Source organism: Apodemus sylvaticus, chromosome 18 (genome assembly GCF_947179515.1).
Source record: "Apodemus sylvaticus chromosome 18, mApoSyl1.1, whole genome shotgun sequence".
NCBI classification, from domain to species: domain Eukaryota; kingdom Metazoa; phylum Chordata; class Mammalia; order Rodentia; family Muridae; genus Apodemus; species Apodemus sylvaticus.
Window position 1 is genome coordinate 70586487 of NC_067489.1, and position 19057 is coordinate 70605543.

Genomic DNA, 19057 nt, shown 5'->3' on the forward strand with positions numbered 1-19057 from the left:
CACTGGGGGCAGGGGAGCACTGAAGCAGATGGATCATGAGTTCAAATACAGCCTAGGCTCATAAAAAGACCGTCTCAAAAAATAATAAAGCCAAAGGGTGAATCGACGATTAAAAGCACTAGCTGTTCTTCTAGAGGACCCAGCACCTATATGGCAACTCACAGCCATATGTAACTCAAATTCCAGGGCATCCAATGTCACTTCTAACTTCCACAGACACCAGGTACACCAGGTAAGGCATACATGGAAGAAAAACACAATTTTTATTTTGTTTTTTTTCAAGACAGTGTTTATCTGTGTAGCCCTCGCTGTCCTGGAACTCACTCTGTAGACCAGGCTGGCCTCGAACTCAGAAATCCGCCTGCCTCTGCCTCCCAGAGTGCTGGGATTACAGGTGTGCACCACCACCGCCCGGCTCACAAAAATAAATCTTAAACCCAAAAAGCTGGGTGTGATAGCACTTGCTTTTAATTCCAGCATGGTCTTCGCACAGTAAGACCCTGTCTCAACAAATAATTTAATTCTTCAATCTGCCCATCTTTCAATATTTCCCTTAAATATAGAAATCTATATATTTAATGTGTATGTTTACCACTTGCTTGCAAGTCCCAGAGACACCAGGAGGGGGCGTCGGGTCACAAGCGGCTGTAATTTACTGAACCTGGATCCTGTGCAAGAGCAGTGAGCACTCTTAGCGGCCGAACTCTTGCTGCAACCCTTCTGTCCCAATTTTCTACCCTAGTCATTGCATTGACCTAAAATAAATAAGCAAATAAGCCCTCGGGAGTCAGCCGAACAAGCTCGGTTACTTCCGGTTTTCATTCTCGCTGGTTCTCTCTGCCGCCCCACGGTCCCAAGGGCCAGCGTCTGTCGATATTTCCGGAAACAATCTCGCTTCCGGACTCCGATAAGCGGCATTCTCGCGCGCGTTGGGCCGGAGACACTTCGGCTGTTTCCGGACGCCCAGGGTTGCCATGGCAGCGCCCGCGCCTTCCATTCCTTCCACCAGCCGGTGCCGCTGCCTCTCCTCCAGTAGGACGGGACGTACTTCGGCAATTTCCGGAAGCTGTCGGCGGCCGCCGAGTCAACTCCCTAGACCTGTATTGGAGGGCGTTCGTTCCGTCCCTTCCAGACCCGCTCCGCGGTCTTGCAGGTTCACGACTTCGTAAAACAAAACCCAAAACGTGCTGTGGCACGTTCAGCTATTCCCAGAATGGCTCAGGTATCTCAGAGTCCCAAGTCCTATGGAGTTCAGCTTCGGACCGAATGCGTTTCCGACCCTTTCCCTCTCCCGGGCTTCCGTAAGCCCCCGACCGCCTCCCGGCCTAGCACGCTCTCGAGTCGGCCGAGCTCGGCTGTTTCCGGCCAGCCTCGGCTGTCTCGTGGCAAACAACAGCCTACCATTCCCGCGGGAGTACTTTCGGCAGGTTCCGGAAGCTCCCCGCGTGCCTCAGTCTTCGGGCCCCGCCTCGTCTGCGGTGAAAGGACCGCCCTCCCGACCCGAGTGCGCTCGGCTATTTCCGCCTGGGGACGGGCCTGAAGGCTTGGAACCGCGGCGACGGCGGCTGACGCAGGGATCCCGGGGCTGCCGCGGCCGTGCTGGTGGCGACGGCGGCCGGAGTGGGTGAGTCGATGACGGTGGCGAGGACCCGAGGAGCGAGGGAGCCGCGGAGAACTGGGCTCCGAGCCGAGCTGAGCCGAGCCTGGGGCTGTGCAGCCTGCGGGGTAGAGACGGGGTCTCTAAGGCCGGGAGGTCCCCGCCCGCAACGGGGCGGAGAGCTTCGGGGCACGACCCCGGATCCGGCCACTTCCTTCGTCCGGGGGTCTTCGGGGTGCACGAGGGTCTAGGGGCTCGTCTGTGTGAGCACCCAGCCTATGCGTGCACCGTAGGCCCCTCCTTTTGCATTGGGGGTTCCGTGATACCCTTCCCCCATGGTGTGCAGACGTGCTCGGCACGGGGGCGGGAGGACGGGTGGCTTTCTTAGGAGAGGCCTCTCCGACCCTCAGTTTCCCTACCTATAACATGCAGGCCACAAGAGGCCGGACAGTGAGTCACGCCGGATACCCTGGACCGAGAAGCCCTAAGTCCCTCTAGGACACCTGCACCGGGTCCCCGCGATCTGGGGATGAAGCCCAGACCCTCCCCTTGGCACGCTAAGCGTCTATTTGATGGCTCCTTTCTGAAAGCCACTGTGCGTCCTAGGCAGGCATCTTCCACCATCAGGCCTTTGCAGGGACCAGTCTGTCTATGCATTGTCCTGTCCCTATATGAGGACCCGTCACCCTTGGTCCCCCAGGAGGATGCACAGAGGACCGAACTGCAGGCTGGAATGGGGACCCAGGCTAGGACCCGATGTGGTGGTGTCCAGCTCCTGTCCCCATCCTACTGTGGCACTAAGGTGACCACGGCGCTTCTTGACACTTCCCCTCTGTTGCATCACCAGAGAGCCCCAGACTAAGGCAAGCTGGGGCCAGCCCCGCACTGTCCGCGCCTCTCCTGCAGGAAGCAAGGCTTCTGTTCCCTGGATGCCCATGCAGGCCACAGTTCTAGCTAGGCCACGTCCACTGCTCAGGTGTTCCACCTCTTCTTGGGGTCCCCGGTTAGCCCCGAGTCTAACTGGCCATGTGGTCACTGTCTTTGTTCCCACCTTGAATGTGGGTGCATCTGTGGTTGGCTTCCTCCTCCTGATGAGTGGGGTCCTTCAGAGAGCTCTGAACTTCCATTCCTTCGGCCCTGGTGGGTCAGCAGAGCATTCGGCCCCCAGCACCCCGAAGAAAGCCTGTTCGTGTGGGCTCAAACGGGGAGGCTGACCAGCGGCAGGACAGGGGCCATCCCCAAGGTCACTGGGGGATTCTGGCCTGGCTCACTCTGCCTTGTCTGTGTCCTGTAGGCTGATGCCCCCAGCTGAGCAGGGTAGCAGTCTGTGGTCTGGGCTCCTCATCTGGTGTCAGGCTCACCTTGAAGAGCTGGCAAGCTTGGGCACCCACGGCCCACCCACTGATCTCAGCTTGGCCATCTGATGGGGAACGAAAGCCGAATGGTTTGAGAAAACACCAGGAACATCATTGCACGGGTGACTGAGTGGTGGACTCTGTGACAAATGACTTGTAGTAATGGCCAGCTAGGCATGAGCGGCCCCCGAGGTCGCCTGTGACTTCTGGAAGTTAGAGGTCTGCAAGCCTACCACACAGGCCGCACCAGCCCATGGGGCCCCTGGAGCCCCTGGGAGCCACCTGACTGTCCAGATCCCCCCAGGCCCCACCATGGCAGGTGCTGAGGGCTTCCAGTACAGGGCTGTCTACCCGTTCCGCCGGGAGCAGCCTGAGGACCTGGAGCTGCTCCCCGGGGACCTCCTGGTGGTGAGCCGGGCGGCCCTGCAGGCGCTTGGTGTGGCTGATGGAGGAGAGCGCTGCCCACACGACGTGGGCTGGATGCCTGGCTTCAATGAGCGCACCCGACAGCGAGGGGACTTCCCCGGAACATACGTGGAGTTTCTAGGACCTGTGGCTCTGGCTCGACCAGGCCCTCGCCCACGGGGACCCCGTCCATTGCCGGCCAGGCCCTTGGATGGACCTTCTGAGTCAGGTGAGCAGACACCTTGGAAAAGGAACCCTCGCCCTCAGACCTTAAGTCTGTTCCGCGGCCTCTTCTGTCTGTCCAGTGAATGTGGGCTACTCGTTGTATGGGGATTCTGCTGTCAGTGAGCTCACCCCTGGAGTTCAGGAAGTGAGAATGTGTCACTCTGTGACAAGAGTGGTGAGGGGCTGAGGGCGTCGGCTCCGGGCAGAGCAGAGCTCCTGCAAAGGCCCAGAGGCAGCTTCAGGAGCAGCCAGCAGGGAGTGAAGAGAAACTTGGGGCGAGTTCTGTAGGAGGCAGAGGCCTCCTGCAAGCTGCAGACACATTCTCCATGCGAACCTCTAACCCTGTTCTTACGGAGCCTAATCCCAGAAGAGGTGGGATATCTGGCCCTGGGGTGCAGCAGTGGGACGCAGGGACCCCACAGACCCGTGGAAGACAGTCAGGCAGCCAGATGGTGGTGCGTGCCCGACATCCTAGCACTGGGAAGGCCGGGTAGGATCCCAGTGTCCTGGCGCCTCTCTGTGGCTTCAGTGCCCAACGCAGTTTCATGGCCGTCACCCCTCACTTGGGGTGGATCTGCAGCACAGCTGAGGCCTGGGGGGTTGGCTCAGGCCACGCAGCATCTGGCGTCCCCAGAGCCCGGGCTTGTCCCTGAGAGCTACAGGGCCCCAGCCCATCCGGGCTCACAGCCAGAGCCTGTGGCTGCCCCAGTCACAGCCGCCTCCCTCCCCAGGCTGGCCAAGGTCCAGCCATCTCACATGCCCCGCCTCACCCTCAAGCCTTCAGGACTGAGGGCTGCCCTCTGCAGGCTCAGTTTCCCCACCAGCAGAGGCCACACCTCCAGGTACTGAGGCTTTACGAGTGGGGCCTCCATTTGGCACTGCGGTCCCTGCCCCCGACCAGGGTACTGGCCATCTCCTGGTGCAGTTTGGGGGGGTCCTTCCTTCCTTCCTTCCTTCCTTTCTTTCTTTCTTTCTTTCTTTCGTTCTCCCCCACCCCCCTCTTTCTTTTTTTCCACACAGCTAGGCCAGCTCCACTCAGGGAGGCCCCGCAGGCCCTGGCTTGCCTCCGCTGCATGCCAGGGCATCCCTGCCGAGGGCCGGAGCCAACCCAGATGGTAGGGGCAGGCAGACACCTGTGCACAAAAGGCCCTGCATGGGAACCAGACGCCGCTGGCAGGAGCTGGGCCCCGAGGCTGGCGTGGGGGAGGGTGGGAGCCAGGTGTGCGGTGCCCACAGTCTCAGCCAGAGAACTGATTTGGGTTTGAGGCCGCCAGGGCTGCATAGTAGGACTCTGATTCAAACACAAGAGCATTAGACTCGGTGGCCCAGGCCTTTACACCCAGCACTCTAGGAGGCAGAGCCCGGAGTATCTTGAATGATCTGTATACTGAGACCCTGTCTCAAAATCCAAAACAAAAAGGTACTACAATCTGGTGATTTTCTTTGAAGTGTAAGGCCCAGCGATGGTGACCCCTGAGGTCAGGGCTGCACAGCCGACCACAATAGAGCCAAAGTCTGCATGGCCTCTGCTCCCTGCCGCGTGCATCCTTGTGAACCCACGTAGGTGCAGCCGTGTTTGCAGAGGCCAGGCATTTGTGGTGAAGAGGCTAGTGCGTGCTCCTCCGCCGGTTCCAGCCTCATGCCGAAGTTGTCCACACCGCCACCTCTTTTGCTTTTGGAGACAGGCTGTCTGTAACCCAGGGTGGCCTGGAACTGGCCGCCATCCTGCCTTCAGCCCCAGAGTGCTGGATGTCCACTCCCACTCCTTGCACTTGGCTTTTGCCATCCATCGTGTCCCCCACTGTCCCTGGGCTTGCAGATTCCTTGTGGTGAACTTCAGAAATAACTCCCAGTGCCCCCTGTGCCCTGGGTTCCCAAGCTGGGTGCTACGCAGTCTTGACGGCTGAGGGTTCACACCCTGTCCCTTCCTTCCAGGCCACGTACTGGCAGATCTGGCAGAGCAGTTCTCCCCACCTGACCCTGCTCCCCCGATTCTGGTGAAGCTGGTAGAGACCATCGAGCAAGCAGGTGAGGTCCAGCCTGGCTGTGGGGCAGGGGCTCCCTGTGGGCCAGGGGAAAGGGTGACACCTGGTGGGGAGGTGTGCTGGGCCTGTGCTGCTCAGTCACGCGAGTCCCCTTCTCCCAGAGCTGGACGGTGAATGCTACAGCAGGCCGGAGCTGCCCGTACCACGGACAGGTCAGGGATTCTGCTCCCTTTCCCTGGTGATGGGTGGGGCGGGCACATTTCCCAGGCTGGACTGTGACGCTTTGCTGTACCTGCAGACTGGTCCCTGAGTGATGTGGAGCACTGGGACCGCACCGCCTTGTACGATGCTGTCAAGGGCTTCCTGCTGGCGTTGCCTGCAGCAGTGGTGACCCCTGAGGCCGCAGCAGAGGCGTACCGGGCACTTCGGGGTAAAGCCTGGCAGAGCAGGGTGGGCAAGGGACCAAGGGGTGGATACCTGGGTGCTCACTGGCCCGACTGGCTGTCTCTGCCTGCAGAGGTTGCAGGCCCCGTGGGGCTGGTGCTGGAACCCCCGACGCTGCCGCTGCACCAGGCGCTCACGCTGCGGTTCCTGCTGCAGCACCTGGGCCGCGTGGCCCGCAGAGCGCCCTCTCCAGCTCCAGCTATCCATGCGCTGGCCAGTACCTTCGGGCCGCTGCTGCTGCGTGCACCTCCGCCAGGGGGCGAGGGTGATGGGTGAGTGGGTGGAGCCCTGGTGAGGTGTGGCTTAGTGGGCGTGGTCATCACTGTGTGGGCTGGGTCCCAGAAATGATGGAAGGGGAAAAACAGTTTTCCTGGATGGGCAGAGCCAGGCGGGACCAAAGGCTTCGGGGTCTTTAGGATAGGTGGGGCCACGGGGAGCCTCTTTATGGGGCAAAAAGATGGCTCTAAGCCAAAGGGAGCAGGGCTGGGGTGGCTGCACATGGGCAGGGCTGTCACTGTGGGGCGGAGCCTTGCTGGGCAAGAGAAGGCTAGGATCGGAATCCCAGGGGCTGCAGTGAGGGAGCGACAGGCAGAGGAGGTGCATCTGGCGCACGTGGGCTCGGTTTTACTTCCTGTTTTCCTCTCGGAGCTCCTAGTGCACATTCTTTGCCGCACCTGTCTTCCCACGCTGCCAGTTGCGCTCCACACCCGCTGCCCCAGCTTCTCACACGCGGTGCAGCTGTCACTCCCCGGCCTTGACACCCCCACTCGCCCCTAGGAGTGCGCCTGCCCCCGACTTCCCTGTGCTGCTGGTGGAGAGGCTGCTGCAGGAGCTGGTGGAGGAGCAAGACGCCGTCCCCCCAGGTGACTCCCGTTCTCAGTGGTGGGCAAGGCTCCAAGCGGCGTGCGGTCACTTAGTGTGCAGCCGCAGTGTGTCCTTGGTGTGTAATGCATGTGCGGTTCTCTGTTCCCAGCACTGCCACCTAAACCCTCTAAGGCAAAGCCGGCACCCACAGCTCTGGCCAATGGAGGGAGCCTTCCCTCCCTTCAGGATGCAGAGTGGTACTGGGGGGACATCTCCAGGTAGGTCTACTGCTGCAAGAGATGAGCTTCCTGTGGGGGGCGTGGCATGGGGGCGTGGCGTGGGGGGCGGGCGGGCCATGTCAGCGGCTCCATGCCCCTGTTCTCCAGGGAAGAGGTGAATGAGAGGCTCCGGGACACACCTGATGGCACCTTCCTAGTCCGAGATGCTTCCAGCAAGATCCAAGGAGAATACACGCTCACCCTCAGGTAGGGCGGCGCCTTGGCGGTGGGGCAGGAGGCTCAGGTTGGGGAGGCTGTCCCGGATACTGACCCCGCCCCTGCATACAGGAAGGGCGGGAACAACAAGCTGATCAAGGTCTTCCACCGGGATGGGCACTATGGCTTCTCGGAGCCCCTTACCTTCTGCTCCGTGGTCGAGCTCATCTCCCACTACCGCCACGAGTCACTGGCCCAGTACAACGCCAAGCTGGACACGCGCCTTCTCTACCCCGTGTCCAAGTACCAGCAGGTGTGAGCTGCGCTGCGCCGCGCTGGGGGTGCGTGGTCACGGCCGAGCCCGGGTTTGGGAGGGAAGCACTGATCGCAGTGTGTCGTGGGGTCCAGGACCAGGTGGTGAAGGAGGACAGCGTAGAGGCTGTGGGCGCCCAGCTCAAGGTCTACCACCAGCAGTACCAGGACAAGAGCCGCGAATACGACCAGCTATATGAGGAATACACACGGACCTCCCAGGTACCTGGCCTCTGCGCATGCGCGAGAAGGGTAGCCCAGGCCTGTGCCCCGCCCCAGCGCGCAGTACTACAGACCATTTCCTCCCAGTGGATTCCCAACCGTGAATATGAAGGAAGGATGCGTTTGTAGAGTGGGATTTGTAGGCTGAGTCAGAGTTCGCTGCGTGCAGCCAGCCAGCATTATTGGAATATTGTTCCCAGTGAAGGAGACAGAACAGAATTACCCCTCGCTCCTCGTGGCGGGTTTAGGGACGTGTGGGTGTAACTGAGTCTCACCCCATCCCCAGGAGCTTCAGATGAAACGCACGGCCATAGAGGCCTTCAACGAGACCATCAAGATCTTCGAAGAACAGGGCCAGACACAGGAGAAGTGCAGCAAGGAGTATCTGGAGCGCTTCCGGCGGGAGGGCAATGAGAAGGAGATGCAGAGGTGCGTGGGCTCCCCCCCCCCCCGTGCACCCTCTGCTGGGCACAGGGCGAGAGGGGTGGGAGGTGGCGCTCAGTGGTGGAGGAGGCTGGTAATGGGTGGAAATGGAGCGTGCGGGGTGCATAGGAGTTCGCCCTGCCCTTTTCCTCAGGATCCTGCTGAACTCCGAGCGACTCAAGTCTCGCATCGCAGAGATCCATGAAAGCCGCACGAAGCTGGAGCAGGATCTGCGGGCGCAGGCCTCGGACAACCGCGAGATCGACAAGCGCATGAACAGCCTCAAGCCTGACCTCATGCAGCTGCGCAAGATCAGGGACCAGTACCTCGTGTGAGTCGCGCCCCTCGCGCTCACCAGGGGGCGCTCGTGCGCAGCACCGCGGGGCAGGGCAAACCACCACGCTCCAGCGCCCCTTTCGGCCGCCAGAGAAACTGCACTTGGAACCTACTGTGGTTTACCTCCGTTTCCCTTGCACGCGCTCACCACTTACCTCTCCCGTCAGGTGGCTCACCCAGAAAGGTGCCCGACAGAGGAAGATCAACGAATGGCTGGGAATCAAGAACGAGACTGAGGAGTGAGTGGCGTGCTGCGTGGGGCACCGGGGCTTCAAAGGGGACGGGTTGCATTGGTGGGGAGGGGAGGCTCGCCCGGTAGTGGCGCCCTTCCTGTGTACCCACAGCCAGTACTCACTGATGGACGATGAGGACGCCCTGCCCCATCACGAGGAGCGCACGTGGTACGTGGGCAAGATCAACCGCACACAGGCGGAGGAGATGCTGAGTGGCAGGCGAGATGGGACCTTCCTCATCCGGGAGAGCAGCCAGCGGGGCTGCTACGCATGCTCCGTGGTGTGAGTGCCGGGCTATTGGCTAAGGCTGAGTCCTTTGTGTTGCGAACCCACTGCGTGCATTGAGTACCCATTGTGTGTCGAGCTTGGCAGGGACGAGGGGCAGGAGCAGGTCGCCCAGAGAGGCAGCCCTGCTTCTCCTCTGAACAGCTCTGTTGTCCACGCAGGGTGGACGGCGACACGAAGCACTGTGTCATCTACCGCACGGCCACCGGCTTCGGCTTCGCGGAGCCCTATAACCTGTACGGGTCCCTGAAGGAGCTGGTGCTGCACTACCAGCACGCGTCGCTGGTGCAGCACAATGACGCACTCACCGTCACCCTCGCACACCCCGTGCGTGCCCCCGGGCCTGGCCCGCCGCCTGCCGCACGCTGAGCGCCCGCCCCACCTGCCTCCTTGTCCGTGTGTCTGTCTCCAGATCCCCTCCCCGCGAACACGCAGCAAGCCACCCCTCCCGCTGCGCCTGCCATGTTTACAGAGGCTGCGGGGCCACTGACCTGGGCGCCCCGAGTTTTTCAAGCCATATCCCCGGGGTCAGACAGGAAGTGCGCTCGGTGATTTCCAGGAACTCAGGCCTGGGCACTCGGGGCCGGGCGGGACCCGCCCCGCGGACCCCAGCTTCCCGTCTGAAGGTCGAAGTGAAACCAGTCACAGGGGGTTACCCCGCAGCTGCCGAGAAGTTCCCCCCTCTGGCGGGCAAAATACAGACTCTGGCCCTCGCCCAGGCCCTGCGCTGTTCTCCCGACTGCAATCACTTCCCCTTTGGGACAAGGGCCCTGGGTGTGTCCCTGCTCCCTGGACCCCAGGGCTGATGGGCAGCGGGTTTTGTACGGTACATTTATTGATACGAATATGAAACATTGTACCTGTTGGCTGAGTGTCTTTGGAACCGGAGCCCCTAACCCCTGTTGGGAACGACAGACTTTGGCCTGTCTGTGGCCATGCAGCACAGGTGTAACCTGCCCTGCCCCACATCCAGGCCCTGGCTTGCCAGGGAACCTCAAACTTATGAACGGCCCCTCTTCTGGTCCCCCAGCCCCAGGGCGCTCGGGCAGACACCAGCTGGGCATGCCCGCAGGTGACACCCATGTGGTCCCTAGCTTCCTTATCAGGAAGAAGGGCGGCACCAGCCACCCAGGAGGGTGTCTCGCGTCCCTAGTCTCCCTGAGTTGTGAGGGGCAGACAAGCTCTGACCCTCTGCACACCCGCTGACGAGACCCCAAGACCTGTGCTCGTTAGCAAAATTGGGAAACTTAGCAGTCCTGCCCAAGACTTATGCCCGCGAGTATTTCTCTGAGTGCTCCCCTCCCCCACCAGCCTGTGTCACTGCATCATCCGAGAGCGAGAGCCCCTTTGGACTCAGCCAGGACAGTACTGGATGAGCCCCTACCCTACGGGTTGGCCTCAGTCTGTGCTGCACCCTGCGAGTGACCGACCTAAGACAAATGGCACCTTGTGGTCCCACAGCCTGGGAAGCTGAGGCCGAATCACCAGCTTCTTTGCTGGAAAGACAAATCGACATAAGAAAAATGTTACCTGTGCTTGGGGCGTGGCTCAGGAATGGTTCCTGCCCAGCTTGCGAAGGAGTGGGGGTTGGAATACCAAGTCTTGGGTAGAACAGAACCCCTCAGCCTGTAGCTGTCCCTGTCAGCTGTGGAACTCTGGAAATCGCCGTCCGCCCCCCGCTAGCTTGCTGACTCCTGCACGGAAAACCAGCTCGGAGCTGGCCCTTTGTCTGCTGGGGCTGCTGTCCTGTGGCCTGTCCCTGCTCCGGGCACCCAGTGTCCAGTTTTCATGCTGGGGCTCCAGTGCCAGCATGATCCTTGCCTGGTGACTCTGTCCACAGTCCTGTGTCACTCGGACCCCATTCCACTGACCGGAAACCGCAGCTGAGGGAGTCGAGGCACAACTCCGCCCACACGCACTTGCTGGAAGCAAGTACCCCAGTTGTCCTCAGCCCGAGCCAGGGCCAGGACCTCAGAGCTGGGGAGTTGCCCTGGCTGAGCTCCTTTCTTTGAATCAGGGGAGGCGGCAGGGGTGGGGTGGGGGGGGATTGCTGGGCGGGGCTGGCTTGCGGTGACCTGGAGTGATGGGGGTAAGAATTAGTGATGAGAATGTGTCACAACCTCACCTCCGCTGAGCTCAAGGGAAGGACTCTGCCTCCTGTCCCTCGGGCGGTCACTGTCTGGAGTCCCCCTTTCCATCCTGATCCAAAGGTCTCATGTGACCGGACATGCTGCCCGCGGAGGACGGGAAGCTGGACAGAGTCTTGTGGCCTCGTGATTTGGGGCAAGCACCTGGCTGGGGCGGAGCCTTCAGGAACGGAGGCCCAGAGTTAGGAGGAGCCTGGCTGGGGCGTGGTCTTAGTGGGTGGGGCCTCTACTTGCTTAAAGTCTCCCGCCTTCCTGGCCTGGCCAAGCAGTCCAGCCAGCTTCTCCCTCCGCAGCCATGTCCTGCTCTCCGCTCCTACCACTCTTGTCCCTTCTGCTTCTGCTATTGCCACACGAGGTTCCCAGAGCAGCCACTGCGTCCGCGCTGCAAGCATCCTCCGAAGGCGCAGCCACCTGCAAGGTAGGGACGGACCGCGACGCAGGAAGTGGCCGAGGTTCAGATGTCCGTCGGTCTGTCAACATAGGGATTTCTCTGCACTTACTCCGTGAATTCATGTCGGGGAACTCCAAAGTCTCCAGGGAAAGCTGTCACCCCTAATCCAGTCGCTAGACTCTGAGCACCGTGTCCGCGTCCTTTCGCTTCTCCATCTCAGGTCTGAAAAACGCAGCTCTGCCTGCCCGCCTTGCCTGAGCCTCATCAGCCACCTACCGCACATGTCTGAGTCAAGGGCTGAGGGATGGGCGCGCGCGCTCGGGGTGTGGGGGGCGTTCTGCTCCAGACCTGTTGAGCCACTGCCTGGTCTCCACCCTCACGCAATTCTTGTCGCTTACGGTGTGCGTTCCAGCCGAAGAAGAGAGGGCTAGCGTGCTTCTGACATGGAGCAAACGTGTGCCGCACGTCTAGGTCCTTGCTGAGACTCGGGCCGCCCTCCCCGAGACCGGAAGTCCCCGCACGCATCAGGCACCTCCTGTCTGGGTGAAGTTTCCCTGGGTCCCTGGAGAGGAAGAATAGCGTCTTCGTGGGTGAAAGGCATCAGCTCAGCTGCGGTGCGCAAAATTGCGAGGGGGCGGGGAGAGAGCGTGCATTTGGCTTCAGAGTGTGCGTCTCTGAACAGACCAGGCTGAGGAAGATGCATATCTTATTTTTCTTTTACTTTATTTTTCTCGCTTTGATTTGGTTTGCTTTTCTGTTTTGTTTGTGGAGGAGACAGAGTCTCAGTGTAGCGCTGACTGTCCTGGAACTCACTATGTAAACCAGACTGGACTCTGCCTCCCTCCCGGGGGCTAAAAATACGCGTATCTTAGCACTTCCTGCATATAGTTAAAGATTGTGCATTCAACGAGCTCCTACTGTTTGAGAGTCTGTCAGGTTCCGTTTTGCAGATAAACTGTGATTGCGGAACAAGATCTAGAATCTAGAAAACCTCAGAGGGCCCGGGGTGTGGCTCATCAGGAGACCGATCACTCAACATGTGCAAAGAAACCTCTAGTCCGCGGTGCCACAAGGCTGACCGAACTATAAGCGTCTTGGCATAGGGCTGCTCTCTGCAAGGGTGACCGGGCTCGGAAGCCTGGGGGTGACCGGGGCCCCACCTCACCAGACACCTCTCTTCGTTTCAGGCCCACGACCTGTGCCTCCTCGGGCCACGCCCGTTGCCCCCTGCACCACTTGTCAGAGTCAGCCTCTATTATGAGTCCCTGTGTGGAGCTTGTCGCTACTTCCTCGTCCGAGATTTGTTCCCAACCTGGCTGATGGTTATGGAAATCGTCAACATCACCCTGGTGCCCTATGGGAACGCACAGGTGCTGGGGGCGGGGCGGGGCGGGGCGGGGCAACCGAAGCCGGAGGGATGCCCGGGCACTGGAACGCCTGGTCACGGGGCTCACCAAGGTCCATCGGTGTCCTGCAGGAGAGAAATGTCAGCGGGACATGGGAGTTCACGTGCCAGCACGGGGAACTGGAGTGTAAACTCAACAAGGTGGAGGTAAGCTGGGGCAGCCTGCGGAGGACGGAGGTGGGGTTGGCCGCTCCCTCCTGGACGACACTCGCCTTCCTTTCCAGGCCTGTCTGCTGGATAAGCTTGAAAAGGAGGCGGCGTTCCTAACCATCGTCTGCATGGAGGAGATGGAGGATATGGAGAAGAAACTGGGACCGGTGAGCCGCAGGGTGGGAGGCTGTGTCGCCAGAGTTCCCGCATCCAGGCAGGGGATGGGCTCCATTCCCGAGCCACGCCCCCAGGCCCTCACTGGAGGGTTCCAGCCCCGAGTCACGCCCTAGCCCTGGGCGGGACTTTCCCCGGGTAGTTTCTCCACCGGAAAACCTTTAGGTCTAGGAGCCGAGCCTGGGGTCTTCACTATCTGTAGACACAAACGACTCGGGTGACAGGAGATAAGCCGGGCGGAGCCTGCTTCCCGGGGCATTGTGGGACACTCCCAGGCCGGCCCCTCTGGTGGGACTGCAGTCAGGGAGGGTGAGCAGGTAGGACACACCAAGGAAGAAGGAGTAGGGTGTGGTCAGCAGAGGGCTCGGCGCGTAAGAAGGCCCTGAGATAAGGAGATACCTGGGGGCCGAGGCTGCTAATCCGGTGTTACTGGGAAGCGAGTGCACCCAAAGGCTCAGCTTCAAGGAACCTCCGCCCAGGCGGACAGTGAGAGGGGAGAGGCTGGTCTGGGGCCGCCTGCGGGCTGATGGCGAAATATCCAGGGAACTGAGCAATGCGTCCTCCTCTCCTCACAGTGCCTGCAGGTGTATGCTCCAGAGGTGTCACCAGACAGCATCATGGAGTGTGCCACCGGGAAACGGGGCACTCAGCTCATGCACGAGAACGCGCAGCTCACAGATGCCCTACAGCCACCCCATAAGTATGTGCCCTGGGTGCTAGTCAACGAGGTAAGAACTCTCTAGCCGGCCAGGGCAGCACAGTCCGAGTTCACAGCTCCAGAGTCATGTAAAGAGGTGGGCATGGTGCTCTGTTCCCCAGCAGTGAGTGTGGCTGCATCAGTGACTCCAGGCTTAGAGGTTAAGAACACTGGCCGTTCTTTCAGGTGACCTGGGTTCGAGTCCCAGCACCCATGTGGCAGCCTGTGGACACTCAAGTTCCAGGGATCTACCGCCCTCTCGTGGCCACCACGGGCACTACATAAACATATGTAGGCAAAACATCCCTACATATGAAATAAGATAAACAAATCTAAAAATAATAATTTAATTAGAAAAAAGACACCAAAACCAAAATAATGAAAGACAACAGAGATAACCCCATTTTGAGCTCTGGCCTCACACAAGAGTCTTTGTACTCTGAGGACCCATAGCAGAGTGACAGATCAGCCACCCTGCCTGGGTCAGTACAAGTGAGATTGGTCTGATCCTCCTGTGTCAGCTCTCAGGCGCACGCCCCTCACGCAGCTGTGTTTAACCATGTCTCCTGTGATATGCAGAAACCTTTGAAGGACCCCAGCCAGCTCCTGAGCACAGTCTGTCAGCTGTACCAGGTAAGCTGGGCAGGCATCATGGGGTTCATGGGGGGGGGGTTGTGTCTCCCCAGAGGTTCCCCGTTCCTAGCCTTCCATCCACCTCCAGGGACTGGAGAAGCCAGACATCTGCTCCTCCGTTGGCGACTCCCCCAGGGAGGTCTGCTATAAGTGAAGGCCATCGTCCCAAGACAAATGCTCAGCTTGCTCAGACTGAGAGCCCGCGGGAGCTGCTGCCTGCCGCACGTCCCACAGAACCAGACTCAGAACTTCCCAGTGACCAGGATCTCGCCTTATTTTCAAATGGTGCTAAATTTAAATTCATAGAACAAATCATCTATATTACGGTGATTCCTTTTTTCCCGGAGTTTGTGTTTCTGTCTCTTTGGGAGCTGTAACCCAGGGCTCTGCACCTGCGCGGCACTCAGTGCCCCAAACCCTGGAGTTCATGCCTCATCTGAAAAGCCAAAAAATGCTGGTCTCTCTGAGTTACTTTTTCATTGTACAAAAGCTACTTAAGGAAGGAAGGGTGTGTGCTGTATATCTTGTGTTTGTGTGTATGTGTGTGTGTGTATATTGTGTGTGTGTGTGTGTGTGAGTCCAGGCAGGAGCTTGAAGTCACATTCTCTGCACAGTCAGGAAGCAGGCAGGCAGGTGTTGATGCCCCCCTACTTTCTCCACCCCTGGGGGAGGGGTGGGTGTAGACAGGGTTTTCCATGTAGCCCTGGCTGTCCTAGAACTTGCTCTGTAGAGCAAGCCAATCTCAAACTCACAGAGATCCTCCTGCCTCTGCCTCCTGAGTGCTGGGACTAAAGGTCTGTGCCACCACTGCATGGCCACTTGAAACTTTTTAATTTGTGCAGAACTTTCCACAGAGGACGGTGCCACCTGCATTCTGGGGCAGGGGGATCTTTTCACGTCAGCTAACACAGTCTAGACCAGCTGCTCTCACCCAGTGGGTCCAGACCCCTTGGGGCGTTCAGATATTTACAATTCATAACAGTAGCATAATCACCTAACAACGAAACGTTTTCTGGTTGGGGGTCATCACTACATGACATTAATTAAAGGGTCGCAGCATCAGGAAGGTTGAGAGTCACTGCTCTAGACCAGCCATCTCATATGCCCCCAGGGCTTGTCTTCAAGGTGACTCTAGAGCCTGTCTGATTGACAGTATTGACCATCACACCTTAAGATGCCAAAGACCAGTTACCCATGAGTCCCCTGACCAGGAAATGCAGAACCAACTCTATCTCTAGTTTAATGAAGCCAGGACGGACCAGGGGGAGGAACGAGGGCTGGGAGGGTGGGATGTGTGGTTTAACAGTCTTTATAAGTAAGACAGGCATTTCAGAATTGGGTTTTGAAGAATGAATAGGAGTTCCTTAGGCAGAGCAGAAGTTCATGGATTAAATCTGTAGCTATAAAATCCAGAGACTTGATGGGGGTCAAGAGGTTCACTGTAGGAAAAAGTAAGACTTTCCTGGAAAGGGCGGGTAATATATTCGAGAACCTGGGCATCAGAATGGTTTGGTGGCTTGTGTACGGTTAAAGAATAAAGGAAGTAAGGATGTTTGTTTCTGCAGCGACAAAGTTGCGGTGAAGAGATCAATACATGAATTTGCATAACGAACTCCTTCTATTCAGTCTTCGAAAACGCAGACGTGTGGCACGGTGATAGAGGCAGCAGTAGTTCAAGGCCAGCCTGCGCTACATGAGAACAGGTCTCAAACAGCTGAGGTTAGACCAGTGTCCATGAACTTGACTGAGCTCGCAGGCACAGGAGAGGTCACGCCAAGGTCAAGTCCGGCAGCTCGCAATCCGGCGTTGTGGGCGGGGCGGCTCAGGACAAGGACATAGGATTGGCCAGCTCGGCTCAGCGAGACTCAAGTGCGCTTGCCCATTGGTCCTGAGAGCAGGAAAAGGGAGGGTAAAGCAAAACAGGACTTCCGTGCTCGCCGCAACGCTTGGGGACGATTGGTCATTTCATTCAAGAGGCGGAGCTTTGTGGTTTTGGATTGGCCCGTTCTGAGGGGGCGGTTCCTCGGCGGGGCATGTGATTGGCGCGTGGCCGGCTCGCGGCGGCGGCGGCGGCGGCGGCTCCCTGGTGTCTGCAGCGGCCATGGCTTCGGGAGGCTGGCGCTGGGCTCGCAAGGCGCTGGCTGCGGGGCGCCCGCTGTTCCAGGGCCGCGCGCTGCTCGCCACCAACACGCTGGGCTGCGGCGTGCTCATGGCCGCGGGCGATGGCGCGCGACAGGCCTGGGAAGTGCGCGCGCGGCCTGGACAGAGGTTCAGCGCGCGGCGTTCAGGTGAGCGGGGCCGGTCCGCGAACGAGGCGGACCCCAGAGAGACCTGTCGGTCAGCCTTGGAGCGAGCACCCGCCCTCATGGGGCTCTGGGACGGGACACCCACTCTGATGGGACCTGTTGCTCACCCTGGGTCCGGGCAGCCACTCCCATGGGCTGGCTCCCTGCACCCCGCCAGGAGGGTCCGCCATGAATCTCCCTGTCCGCAGCCAGCATGTTCGCAGTGGGCTGCAGCATGGGACCCTTCCTACACTTCTGGTACCTGTGGTTGGACCGCCTCCTCCCCGCGTCGGGCCTGCGAAGCCTCCCGAGTGTGATGAAGAAGGTGCTAGTGGATCAGACGGTGGCATCTCCCATACTGGGCGTTTGGTACTTCCTGGGTAAGGAAGGACTTTGACTTCAGAGGTTGTAATGGGAAGAGCCTGGTTTTTGCTTAGGGGAGTGCTGACGGGACTTTTATTCCTCTCCCCCACCCCCCAGACAGGGTTTTTCTGTGTAGACCTTGCTGCCCTGGAACTTGCTCCACAGACCAGAATGGTCAGACACACAGAGGTCCACCTGCCTCAGCCTCCCGAGGACTGGGGTTACAGGCGTGCGCCACCACATGCACTGGGGCCTTTCATTATTTTTGGCTTTGTTTTGCTGTTCTAGGAGGCATCTGTGTACTCAGACTGCCTTGAGTTTGCCCAGTTCCCTGCTCCCCATTTTGAGACAGGGACTCACTGTGTAGTCCCAACATCTCTATGTAGACCAGGCTGACCATGCAGCCAAAGAGATGTGTCTGCCTCTGCCTCTGCCTCCCTGAGTGCTAGGATTAATGTGGACCACCACTCCCAACTTTCTAAAATCCCCTGACCAAAAGGAGTCTGGGGCAGAAAGGGTTTTTCAGCTACAGGTGTGGGGAAGTCAGGCAGGAACTACAACAGCTAGTGACATCTCAGCCACAGAGAGAAGGGCATGGTCTCTTGCTTTATTCAGACTAGGTTACCACTCGTGAGCAGTCCAGGACCTTGGGTCTTCCCACATCCATTAATTATATAAGCCTACGCATGCATGCATGCATGCATGCCACAGGCCAGTGCATGCAGACAGCCCCTGGGACTCTCCGGTGAGTCTAGGCTAAGGCAAATTGACAAAGGTAGGGATAACACAGGGATGGGGATCACGACCTCCCACAGCTCCCATTTTCCTACGCGTAACTCAGGTTCCCTAACACCAACCCCTCATTTCTCTGGACCTGCCCTGGCGCTCTGCCTGAGACCTGCTGCTGCCTGCTGCTGCCTCGTAGCCACCTCAGCCTTTACAATCACTTCTTGGTCTTCTTCCCAGGCCTTGGCAGCCTGGAGGGTCAGACATTAGAGGAGAGCTGTCAGGAGCTGCGGGCCAAATTCTGGGACTTCTACAAGGTGGGCATGCCCTGTGGGACCTGTCAACATGGCTCCACCCACAAGGCCTTGGCCCCACCCCCAGGTCCAAGCCCTGCCCCTGGTAGCCGCCCCGCCCTCACGCTGGCCCCACCTTTCCGCAGGCCGACTGGTGTGTGTGGCCAGCTGCCCAGCTGGTGAACTTTCTGTTCATTCCTTCTCATTTCCGAGTCACCTATATCAATGGGCTGACGCTGGGCTGGGACACATACCTGTCCTATCTGAAGTACTCGGTGAGCGCAACCCTCTGGAGTTGGGGAGGGCGTGGGTTCCGGCCTGTGCCTGTGTGACCGTCCCTCTGCTGCGTACAGGCCCCTGAACCTCTTCAGACTCCGGGCTGCGCGGACTGAGCCTGAAGCCCAGCACACGAGCTGGTCAGTGGGCAGGAGGCTCCGAAGGAGGTCAGAAGCCCTGGACCATGTCCAGACCCAGGCCGAGCGTGCCTGGACTAGCAGTCTCTTGAGTCCACCAGCGACTGTTCCACGTGGGACAGAAGCCAGCACGTGCTGCCCCCGCCCCTCCCCCAGCTTCCCACTGGGATTATCAAGTCCTCCGTCTGCCTGGACTAAAACAAGGGCTTGCTCCACGGCCTTGAGGTGGGGACTGGTCTGTCAGAAAACTTGATGCAAGGCTGGACAGCGTGCGGAACTTCATTAAATTGTCTCTTTAATGTCAAGGACTGCCTTGGGGG

General features: G+C 59.3%; 3 protein-coding genes and 1 long non-coding RNA gene across 5 annotated transcripts; 3 read left to right on the forward strand and 1 right to left on the reverse strand.

Moving 5' to 3' along the window:
- Positions 1-1497: 1497 nt before the first annotated feature.
- On the forward strand, positions 1498-9924 carry Pik3r2 (phosphoinositide-3-kinase regulatory subunit 2). The gene is made up of 16 exons (XM_052162104.1): positions 1498-1624; positions 2892-3586; positions 5518-5610; positions 5729-5779; positions 5866-5997; positions 6085-6283; positions 6789-6874; positions 6985-7093; positions 7202-7300; positions 7382-7562; positions 7658-7783; positions 8070-8212; positions 8361-8537; positions 8710-8781; positions 8887-9057; positions 9222-9924. The coding sequence occupies exons 2-16, from the start codon at positions 3265-3267 to the stop codon at positions 9427-9429; spliced, it is 2169 nt and encodes a 722-aa protein (XP_052018064.1). The 5' UTR covers positions 1498-1624; positions 2892-3264; the 3' UTR covers positions 9430-9924.
- Positions 4894-6140, reverse strand: LOC127668458 (uncharacterized). Its single transcript, XR_007974109.1, has 3 exons — positions 6045-6140; positions 5860-5943; positions 4894-5644 (listed from the first exon to the last, which is right to left on the reverse strand). It is a non-coding gene; the product is annotated as an uncharacterized LOC127668458 (long non-coding RNA).
- A 1524-nt stretch (positions 9925-11448) lies between the features above and the next one.
- Positions 11449-14987, forward strand: Ifi30 (IFI30 lysosomal thiol reductase). The gene is made up of 7 exons (XM_052162105.1): positions 11449-11625; positions 12786-12968; positions 13076-13150; positions 13228-13320; positions 13903-14055; positions 14604-14657; positions 14746-14987. The coding sequence occupies exons 1-7, from the start codon at positions 11503-11505 to the stop codon at positions 14809-14811; spliced, it is 747 nt and encodes a 248-aa protein (XP_052018065.1). The 5' UTR covers positions 11449-11502; the 3' UTR covers positions 14812-14987.
- A 966-nt stretch (positions 14988-15953) lies between these two features.
- Mpv17l2 (MPV17 mitochondrial inner membrane protein like 2) lies at positions 15954-19042 on the forward strand. Of its 2 annotated transcripts, XM_052162109.1 has the most exons (5): positions 16702-16945; positions 17152-17322; positions 18272-18348; positions 18471-18599; positions 18678-19042. In XM_052162109.1, exons 1-5 carry the CDS (start codon positions 16759-16761, stop codon positions 18714-18716), a joined length of 603 nt encoding a protein of 200 aa, XP_052018069.1. In that variant the 5' UTR covers positions 16702-16758; the 3' UTR covers positions 18717-19042. The 2 variants fall into 2 exon arrangements, with proteins under 2 accessions (XP_052018068.1, XP_052018069.1); XM_052162108.1 differs by lacking the exon at positions 18678-19042 and having other exon boundaries at positions 15954-16945; positions 18471-18669.
- Positions 19043-19057: the final 15 nt, after the last annotated feature.

Excerpts from the sequence above, each read along its gene's own strand:
- Pik3r2 (XM_052162104.1), top strand. The coding sequence starts at position 3,265 with ATGGCAGGTGCTGAGGGCTTCCAGTACAGGGCTGTCTACCCGTTCCGC. Across the intron at positions 3,587-5,517 it reads GGATGGACCTTCTGAGTCAG|GCCACGTACTGGCAGATCTG; the intron begins GTGAGCAGACAC and ends CCTTCCTTCCAG. Across the intron at positions 7,094-7,201 it reads TACTGGGGGGACATCTCCAG|GGAAGAGGTGAATGAGAGGC; the intron begins GTAGGTCTACTG and ends CCTGTTCTCCAG.
- Ifi30 (XM_052162105.1), top strand. The coding sequence starts at position 11,503 with ATGTCCTGCTCTCCGCTCCTACCACTCTTGTCCCTTCTGCTTCTGCTA. Across the intron at positions 12,969-13,075 it reads TGCCCTATGGGAACGCACAG|GAGAGAAATGTCAGCGGGAC; the intron begins GTGCTGGGGGCG and ends GGTGTCCTGCAG. Across the intron at positions 14,056-14,603 it reads CCTGGGTGCTAGTCAACGAG|AAACCTTTGAAGGACCCCAG; the intron begins GTAAGAACTCTC and ends TGTGATATGCAG.
- Mpv17l2 (XM_052162108.1), top strand. The coding sequence starts at position 16,759 with ATGGCTTCGGGAGGCTGGCGCTGGGCTCGCAAGGCGCTGGCTGCGGGG. Across the intron at positions 17,323-18,271 it reads GGGCGTTTGGTACTTCCTGG|GCCTTGGCAGCCTGGAGGGT; the intron begins GTAAGGAAGGAC and ends TCTTCTTCCCAG. Across the intron at positions 18,349-18,470 it reads AATTCTGGGACTTCTACAAG|GCCGACTGGTGTGTGTGGCC; the intron begins GTGGGCATGCCC and ends ACCTTTCCGCAG.